The 9,153-nt window shown below is 50.4% G+C and overlaps 1 protein-coding gene across 1 annotated transcript in view; it reads left to right on the top strand.

Annotated features, from left to right (window-relative positions):
* Positions 1-9,137, top strand: part of SRP68 (signal recognition particle 68) — a 39,496-nt gene extending 30,359 nt beyond the window's left edge. Inside the window, exons 11-16 of the mRNA XM_058704195.1 lie at positions 3,444-3,600; positions 4,213-4,307; positions 5,624-5,753; positions 7,324-7,399; positions 7,818-7,870; positions 8,354-9,137. Of these exons, the coding sequence (XP_058560178.1) occupies positions 3,444-3,600; positions 4,213-4,307; positions 5,624-5,753; positions 7,324-7,399; positions 7,818-7,870; positions 8,354-8,581 (739 nt within the window). The 3' untranslated portion in view covers positions 8,582-9,137. The remainder of the gene's footprint in view (positions 1-3,443; positions 3,601-4,212; positions 4,308-5,623; positions 5,754-7,323; positions 7,400-7,817; positions 7,871-8,353) is intronic.
* The last annotated feature ends 16 nt before the right edge of the window (positions 9,138-9,153 follow it).

The following is a 9,153-nucleotide window of genomic DNA, read 5'->3' on the forward strand; positions in this document are numbered from 1 at the left end:
CTGTTCTCTATATTTAAGAGTCTTTTGTTTTGTCCCCCTCCTTGTTTTTATATTATTTTTGCTTTCCTTCCCTTATGTTCATCTGTTTTGTATCTTAAAGTCCTCATATGAGTGAAGTCGTATATTTCTCTTTTTCTAATTTCATTTAACATAATACCCTCAAGTTCCATCCACGTAGTTCCAGATGGCAAGATTTCATTCTTTTTGATTGCCGAGTAATACTCCATTGTACATGTATGCCCCGTCTTCTTTATCCGGTCATCCATCGTTGGACATTTGAGCTCTTTCCATACTTTGGCTATTGTCATTAGCACTGCTAGAAACATTGGGGTGCATGCGCCCTTTCGAAACATCATCACACCTGTATCCTGTGGATAAATACATAGTACAGCAATTGCTGGGTCATAGGGTAGTTCTATTTTTAATTTTTTGGAGAACCTCCATATTGTTTTCCAGAGTGGCTGCCCCAGTTTGCATTCCCACCAGTAGTGCAAGAGAGATCTTCTTCACATCCTTGCCAACATCTGTTGCCTGAGTTGTTAATGCTAGCCATTCTGACAGGTGTGAGTGAGGTGGTATCCATTGTGGGGTTTTTTTTTTTGTTGTTTTTTTTTTTAACGTTTATTTATTTTTGAGACAGAGACAGAGCATGAATGGGGGAGGGTCAGAGAGAGAGGGAGACACAGAATCCGAAACAGGGTCCAGTCTCTGAGCGGTCAGCACAGAGCCCGACGTGGGGCTCAAACTCACGGACCGCGAGATCATGACCTGAGCTGGAGTTGGATGCTTAACCGACTGAGCCACCCAGGCGCCCCTCCTTTGTGGTTTTGATTTGTATTTCCCAGATGATGTGTGATGTGGAGCATTTTTTCATGTGTCGGCCATCTGGATGTCTTTGGAGAAGTGTCTATTCATGTCTTTTGCCCGTTTCTTCACTGGATTATTTGGTTTTTGGGTGTTAAGTTTGATAAGTTCTTTATAGATCTCGGATACTAACCCTTTATCTGATATGTCGTTTGTAGATATCTTCTCCCATTCCGCTGTTTGCCTTTTAGTTTTGCTGATTGTTTCCTTCGCTGTGCAGAAGCTTTTTATTTTGATGGAGAACTCAATAGTTCATTTTTGCTTTTGTTTCCCTTGCCTCTGGAGCATGTTGAGTAAGAAGTTGCTGCAGCTGAGGTCAAAGAGGTTTTTGCCTGCTTTCTCCTCTAGGATTTTGATGGCTTCCTGTCTTGGTTTAGGTCTTTTATCCATTTTGAATTTATTTTTGTGTGTGGTGTAAGAAAGTGGTCCAGGTTCATTCTTCTGCATGTCGCTGTCCAGTTTTCCCAGCACCATTTGCTGAAGAGACTGTCTTTATTCCATTGGATATTCTTTCCTGCTTTTTCATAGATTTCTTGGCCATATGTTTGCAGGTCCATTTCTGAGTTTTCTGTTCTGTTCCATTGTTCTGAGTGTCTGTTTTTGTGCCAGTACCATACTGTCTTGATGATTACAGCTTTGTAATATGTCTTAAAGTCCAAGATTGTGATGCCTCCAGCTTTGGTTTTCTTTTTCAAGATTGCTTTGGCTGTTCAGGGTCTTTTTTGGTTCCATTAGAATTTTAGGATTGATTGTTCTAGCTCTGTGAAGAATGCTCGTGTTATTTTGATAGGGATTGCCCCTTATCATTCTTTAAACAAAGTCTCTTGGTATTTACCTCTACGTCTCTAAATGACACGAGTATGTTGGATTTAGGTGTTTCCTACCCCTTCCCACGATGGCCCGCGCTCTTCCTTTGGTCCCTCCCAGCTGGCTTCCTTACAAGCTTCCTCATTTCTCATACCATTTTAATTTCTAAGAGTTTGTGTGTATTGTTTGAATATTGATTTTTTTAAATAGTGTCTCTTTCTCTTTTTTTTTTTCCAACGTTTTTTTTTTTATTTATTTTTTTTTGGGACAGAGAGAGACAGACAGAGCATGAACGGGGGAGGGGCAGAGAGAGGGAGACACAGAATCGGAAACAGGCTCCAGGCTCCGAGCCATCAGCCCAGAGCCCAACGCGGGGCTCGAACTCACGGACCGCGAGATCGTGACCTGGCTGAAGTCGGACGCTTAACCGACTGCGCCACCCAGGCGCCCCTCTTTCTCTTTTTTTAATGTTTATTTATTTATTTAGAGAGAGAGAGAGAGTACGAGTGGGAGAGGGGCAGAGAGAGAGAGAATCCCAAGCAGCCTCTGTGCTGTCAGCACAGAGCCCAATGGGGGCTTGATCCCACAAACCATGAGATCATGACCTGAGCCGAAATCAAGTTGGATGCTTAACCAACTGAGCCACCCAGGTGTCCCATAAGCTTAGTGTCTCTTTCTAAGCTTATGACCAGAAAGTTTTCCCTCCCTCTTCTTCCTGCCAAGTCTGATTCTTCCAAGTTGCTGTTTTTCCCCCTTGGTTTTGGCCTCTTCTGTCTTGTTAGATGTTTTCTTTATGTGGTGTTCGACATCTGTTAAAAAATGTACCTCGTCTGGTGGGAACTCCACTTGTGCGTGGGGCTCATCAGCTTGGGCTTCGCTACAGACGTTCTGGTTCTGCCTTTTCATCCGGGACCCTGACTCCAAAATCTCGGAGGGTGTTTTCTTGGGTGGGTCAGATCCCCAGAATGTACCAGCAGCTCTTATCCGACAAGCCGAGTAGGGGAAGGCTAGGGGGCAGCACCTAGGACTTGACAGTCTCGTAATCCCCAGCGTTCTTTGTGGAATCCTGACCTCAGCTATGCCTGTGTGCCTGTCCCCAGGCTGTGTCCTCTCCCAGGGATGCCTCCAGTCTTCTGCCAGAGTAAGACAGAGATCTAGAGGCCCAAATACTTTCCCCCTCTAAATACATTTTAAACAGTCTTCGATTGTTACCACATTTATATCCCCAAGTATTAAAAGAGGTTTTCCAGGCGGTCCAGTTACAATAAGCAGGCATAGTCTCCAGTGTGTACGTGTGTTCAGTACACATAACCATCCAGAGAAGTTGTCCCTTAGTATTTTCTGAGAAGAGAAGGTCATCGGATGAGTAGGAGCAGCTGTCGTGCAAGCTCAGTGTCCTCGTAGTGTGGGCCAGCACGTCATTAATCCTTGCTCCAGGGACGAGCTTGCCGTCCATGGATCATCTCAAGGACTAACAGTGGCTCCTGAAGTTAGTAGCTTTGTGACTCTTTAAGAAAGAAACGGGATATAATTCAAGCTAAAATCAGATTTCATCGTAAGGTCTCATAGTGGCTCGCCACAGATTTGCCACTGAATAGCAGCCAGAATCGTGGGCCCCTTGAGCTTGAGGCCCAGGCCAAATGGCCCTACTGTGTGACACGCCCTCGCCCCCACGCCCTTCCCCTAGGTCAGTCCCAACTTGTGGTCCGGTGCTCTTCTCAGAACGCCAGCTTCTCTGAGCATAACCTGAGCTGACGTGTGGTACATTCCAGCTACCTGACTTACATCAAGCTGTCAACGGCCATCAAGCGGAACGAGAACATGGCTAAAGGTCTTCAGAAGGCACTGCTGCAGCAGCAGCCAGAAGACGACAGCAAGCGCTCCCCGCGGCCCCAGGATCTGATCCGCCTCTATGACATCATCCTGCAGGTGACCTACGAGCACTAGGGAAGCCAGGGCCCGTCCTTTGCATGTTGGACACAGAGCGACTCGGCTTTGCACGGTGAAGGGGGGGTGACAGGCAGCAGCTGTTAGTGTCTCGGGAAAAAGGGTCTCGTTCTACCAGCTCAGCAGTCTGGGCCTCGACACGCCACGTGCTGATGTGTGGAGGCCAGCGACCCCTTAGGTGTTATCTGTGCGAGATCCTCCCCCACAGGCCATGGGACCCCCTGAGGCCATGCCGGCTTGGCCCCCTGGGAGTTGGCCTGTGAGTACACGAACCAGGCCTCTGTGGGAGATGCCAAACAGAGGGCTGCTCTGAAATGAAGGAGGCAAGAGGCCTCCTCTAGCTGACTTGGTCCGGGAGGCCTCAGAAGGAGGGGAGATGTGAGCAGGGGCGCAAAGGACAAGCAGGCTTCCGGTAGCACAGAGGGGGCGGCGGGGACACCAGGCGTGGCTGCTGCCAAGCTTCCCCTCACAGACCTTCCCGTCATTCCTGGCCCGGGCTCTCCTTGCCCACGTGTGTTTTTTACAGGGTTTCCTGTCAAAAACCCAGTCAGAGGCCTGCTCTTCATGAGTTCTCTTGTTGCCTGTCTTGTGCAGAATCTGGTGGAATTGCTCCAGCTTCCTGGCTTAGAGGAGGACAGAGCCTTCCAGAAGGAGATAGGCCTGAGGACGCTGGTGTTTAAGGCTTACAGGTAAGGTCCCATGAGGTGGATGGGGCTCCCCTGTGCCGCGTGCTGTTTCTGGAAGCCTTGGGAGCGTGGACCAGACTCGAGAAGATTGGGTTGTTGGCTGTATGCCTACCTGGCCCGCGGTCAGAACAGTTAGCCCAGCGTGCTCAGGGGACGTCTTTGCTGAAGGTGGTGGCTGGGAGTTTCCAGTGTACCTCGTTTTCTCTTTGGATGGGGTGAGGGGGATGGGGGAGCCCCTGCGAAAGGTCTTCTCCCTCCTCTCCCCTCCTTCCTCCCGGTGGAAAAGGGACAAGTGTAGGAAAGGTTTAGGTAACAGAACCAGAGCGGAACCTGAATTGGATCGGGAGAAAGCTAAGCCTCTGTTTTGTTTTATTTGGTTTTGTTTTGTTTTTTAAGTGAATCATGTTATTTATAACTTGGAGGTGGGCAGTGTGGAGCAAGATGGGCATGGACAGGATGGCAGAATAGCGTCGGTTGTGAGATTGTGCCCCCGCCTTCTGGCTCTCATGCCCTAGCGCTAACTCTCTAGCGTGCCTCGTCGTCGCACTTGTCACCCCTCCTCCTGGTCCACGTGGACCCTTCTGTTAGGGACCAGCAGCCCCAGGCCCTGTTGACCCCAGTGGAGTAGTTTCCATTCGGAAAAGGATTCTCGAGTTTGGTTTTGAAAAAGACGAGCAGGGATGAACGAGCTGGCCCGGACGTGTGCGTGGCGGGTGGATTTCATATTTGAGCCAGGCAGCGTTCCTCCTTCATGCCTGTCCCCGCTTCTGCCACATGCCTTTGGGAGCGGCAGAGTCAGACAGTCGATGAAACACAGTGGGTCTTTCACAGAGTGGGACCTGCACTGTCACCGGCGGTGGCAGGGAAGAGGCTAGGTTAGCCTGGCAAGCCCGGATGGAGGATGTCGGGGTCACCATGCAGTGATGCGGAGTCGGGATCTTGTGTGCAGTGATCCTGAGGTTAAGAAACCTGTTTGCAGGGGTGCCTGGATGGCTTAGTCGGTTACGCAACCGACTTCAGTTCAAGTCATGATCTCAAGGTTTGTGAGTCGAGCCCCACGTCGGGCTCTGTGCTCACAGCTCGGAGCCTGGAGCTGCTTCAGATTCTGTGTCTCCCTCTGTCTCTGTTTCTCCCCCACTCGTACTCTGTCTCTCTCTCTCTCTCTCTCTCTCTTTCTGTCTCAAAAGTAAATAAAGATTTAAAAAATTAAAAAAAAAAACCTGTTTCCAAACGTAAAATTTAGCCTTAACTTGAAGGAAAGCCTTCATCTCAGGTGACTGTTGCTCTAGAATACTCTGGCTCTTTCCCGTTCCCCTCAGGTGTTTTTTCATCGCTCAGTCCTATGTGTTGGTGAAGAAGTGGAGCGAAGCCCTTGTCCTGTATGACAGAGTCCTGAAATACGCAAATGAAGTAAATTCTGACGCCGGAGCCTTCAAGAACAGCCTAAAGGTGAGTCGTTGGTCCTTGTTTCCAGGCCCAGAGAAGTTGTGCTGTGAGGCTCCGTGGGGGCTGAGGCCCCTCCTCAGGTTGGTCCTGCCTGGTCTGCCGTGGGATGTAGTGTGCCCCCGAGGGCCCGGGAGCCACAGGCTGTGACTCCTGGCAGCATTCCAGGCCTCACATGGACTCACGTGCTAACAAGGAAAGCCATTCCCTGGTTAAAATAAAGCTGAAGTACAGTTCTCAGACTCGGCTACATGTTGCAGTCACCTGGGAAGATTGTTAAAAGGTGGCTGAGTCCCACCCCAAGAGATGCTGGTTCTAATCAGTGTGGTGTTTAGGGTGGGCACCGGGATTTTTTAAAGCCCCTCAGTGATCGTGATACACAGCCAAGTTGAGAACCGCCGACGAAGCCTTTCCACACAAAGTGTGCCTGTGCCAGCAGCAGCATTTGGGGACTTACTAGAAATGCAGACTCTCAGGCCCCACTCCAAGCCTGCTTGGTTTAAATCTGCATTTTAGCGAGTCCCCCGGGCAATCTGGGTGTACCTCCTCGAAGCTTGCCTGCCTGTGGAAAGTACCTGGTGGTTTGGTTCGTATTACTGCTTGTTGAATGACAGCTAGCTCCTTAAGCTGTGGACTGCTGGGATGAAGTGGAGATCAGAGCATTGGCCGGGCCAAGGAATCCAGGCACATTTTACTGGTGGAGCCTACTTGGAAAGGCAAGCCGGGACTATCCATGGCGGGACCCACTGCTCCCCAAGCTCCCGCCCCTTCCCTCAGAACAGTGCTGGGTTCCAGGGTAACGTGCACACCTGGCTTCTGCCTTCAGAGAGCTTGTGGTTTTGTCGCAGTCACAGACTGGCGAGCAGGAAGGAGCAGGTCCTCTGGTGAAGGTGGAGAGAAAGGAAGGAGTGGGGGGGGGGGGGGGCCTGCGTGTGACCAGCATGGTGGCAGTGTAACCATGGGATGTCCTTGGGATGTGGAAGCAGACTCTGCGGACAGTTATCCCAGGAGGAAGAGGCATTTACAAATGCCCGTCTGACCTAAGTCTGGGAATGGAGGCGGGAGGATTCAGATCATTCCGAATTTTGCCGGGCGTGAGACTGCAGCCCGCTCTGTGGCCCCCCTATGCTTCAGTCTCCTCCTCTGTAAAGGGGAGTGCAGGTTATGTCAGGATTATTGCAAAGATGGAATTAGCAGTTATGTGAACTGCTCAGCACAGCCTGGCCCATCATACATTTAGCGTCTGATCTGCTTATTTATTGTTATCATCACAACTCTCTCCGGGCAATGTTACTTAAGCCACGGCATAGCTTTTCCTGTTTGAAACAAGCTAGTTTTTGTTTCGTTTTTTAAGTGGGGCTTGAACTCACGACCCTGAGACTGAGTTGCCCGTTCCACAGACTGAGCCAGGCATGCACCCCAAGCTAGTGTTTTGTTTTCTAATAGGGCAAACCATTTATAAAGTCTCAAGCCTACGAAAATACCAGTGGGATCACTTAGCGCAGTCAGGTTAGTTTGGTGCCCGTCTCCGACCTGGCCCTGGCTCGTGAGAACCTGTTTTCTGACTTGTTAACAGGACCTGCCTGACGTTCAAGAGCTCATCACACAAGTGAGGTCAGAGAAGTGTTCTCTGCAGGCGGCAGCGATCCTGGGTGAGCCACTTGCCTGTGCTTTGCTGACTGTGTTCCCAATTTCCTTCGCTGCCATCCCTCCTCTCTGCCACCCCGTACACTACTGTTTTGGTTAATCTGTAGGATCTTTCTTTTTCTCTTCTGTTACATCTGCCACATGAAGGCATCAAACTGGGTAGAAGAATTTAGAGAAACTGTTAGGCCGTCTCTTCTCCCTAGTAATTTTCGTACGGCCGTGGGAGCTCCACTAGGCTGATGTTACTTCTGGGTTTATCATGTGCTTGTCTGCAGTGCTTAGCAGAGTTTGGCCCAGGAAGGAGAGGGCTAACTTCCCCACATGTTGGCTCTTGGGATTTAGAACCCATACGTGTGACAGGTGTCATCTGTGACTGTGGTGTGTTAAGTGTCTCTTCTTACGGAGTCCCTTTGCAACTTTCAGATGCAAGTGACTCCCACCAAACGGAGACTTCCTCCCAAGTAAAGGATAACAAGGTACGTCTGGGGCTTTTGAGGAATGAAGAGTAGGATTCATAACTCACTAGGAATGTGTGCTCGGTTACAGAGCAGAGGACCCTTAACTTCTAAGTAAACACCATACTTGTCTCCCTTCTTTTACTCAGAGACCTCAGAGCTGCTTGGGTGAGGTTACGCCAGCTAGGTGGGCCCAGATAAGGAGCGTGTAGTGTGGTGTAGGAACGTGTACTGTGCAGAGCAGCTCCACTGGCTGGGAGCTCTGCCTGGGACGTCCGGTAGGCCTGTGCCCCGGTCCTGGCCCACCCCTCGCTCACCCTCTCTAGGCTTCAGTGACTCACCGCTATGAAATGGGAACGTGACGGCACCCTCATAGGAGATTTGTGGGGATCAAGTGAGGGGGCCCCTGTAGGCTCTGAACTGGATGCTCCGCACGTAGTGAATGACGCTGCCCTGGTGGCCCGTGGTTAACGCCTGGGTTCCTCCCTCCGATTTGCCTTCCAGCCTCTGGTCGAACGGTTTGAGACTTTCTGCTTGGACCCTTCCCTTGTGACCAAGCAAGCCAACCTCGTGCACTTCCCGCCAGGATTCCAACCCATCCCTTGCAAGCCTTTGTTCTTTGACCTGGCCCTCAACCATGTGGCTTTCCCACCCCTCGAGGACAAGTTGGAGCAGAAGACCAAGAGTGGCCTCACTGGATACATCAAGGGCATCTTTGGATTCAGGAGCTAACTCGGCTCTTCTTGGGGGCAGGGGGAGAATCTCACTCTCCATCTGTATCGTGAGAAAACCCCAGCAAGTTCCATGATATTAAATCCAGGTCTGCCTCGGCCCAGGGCCGGAGTGTAACATCCTCAGCGCTGCGTCCCTATGTCTCGTGTGTTTGTGCACTTACGTTCTTAACCGGTGTGCTAGAAGGGGACCCTGCTGTCTTCCGGTGGACGTGTGCGGGATCCCTCTGTCCGCACCTCCTGGAGGAAGGGCCGTTGCCGCGTTCGGGTGGGTCCACGCCAGGCATGGATGGGAGCTTGGAACTTTCTGTCATGTTTCTTCAGTACCATGGATTTGAAATGGACTCCTCCTCGCTGTGAGCATCCAGAGTCCGTGAGGGGTCTGTGACCAGGAAACACTGGCAGCGTCACCCCAGAATTACGGTCAGCCTTATTCCCTGTCACCTCCTAGTGGAAGTTAAGTTTCAGAACAAGCAAAGAGCTCTATTTTTAGAAGAAATGTGTTACCCTCAGAAATGATGAAAACAAATCTTATATTAAAAGGCAAAGATGCTGGAGCCTGTGCCCATTTTT

The sequence above is a fragment of the Neofelis nebulosa genome, chromosome 16 (genome assembly GCF_028018385.1).
Source record: "Neofelis nebulosa isolate mNeoNeb1 chromosome 16, mNeoNeb1.pri, whole genome shotgun sequence".
Classification (NCBI taxonomy): Eukaryota; Metazoa; Chordata; class Mammalia; order Carnivora; family Felidae; genus Neofelis; species Neofelis nebulosa.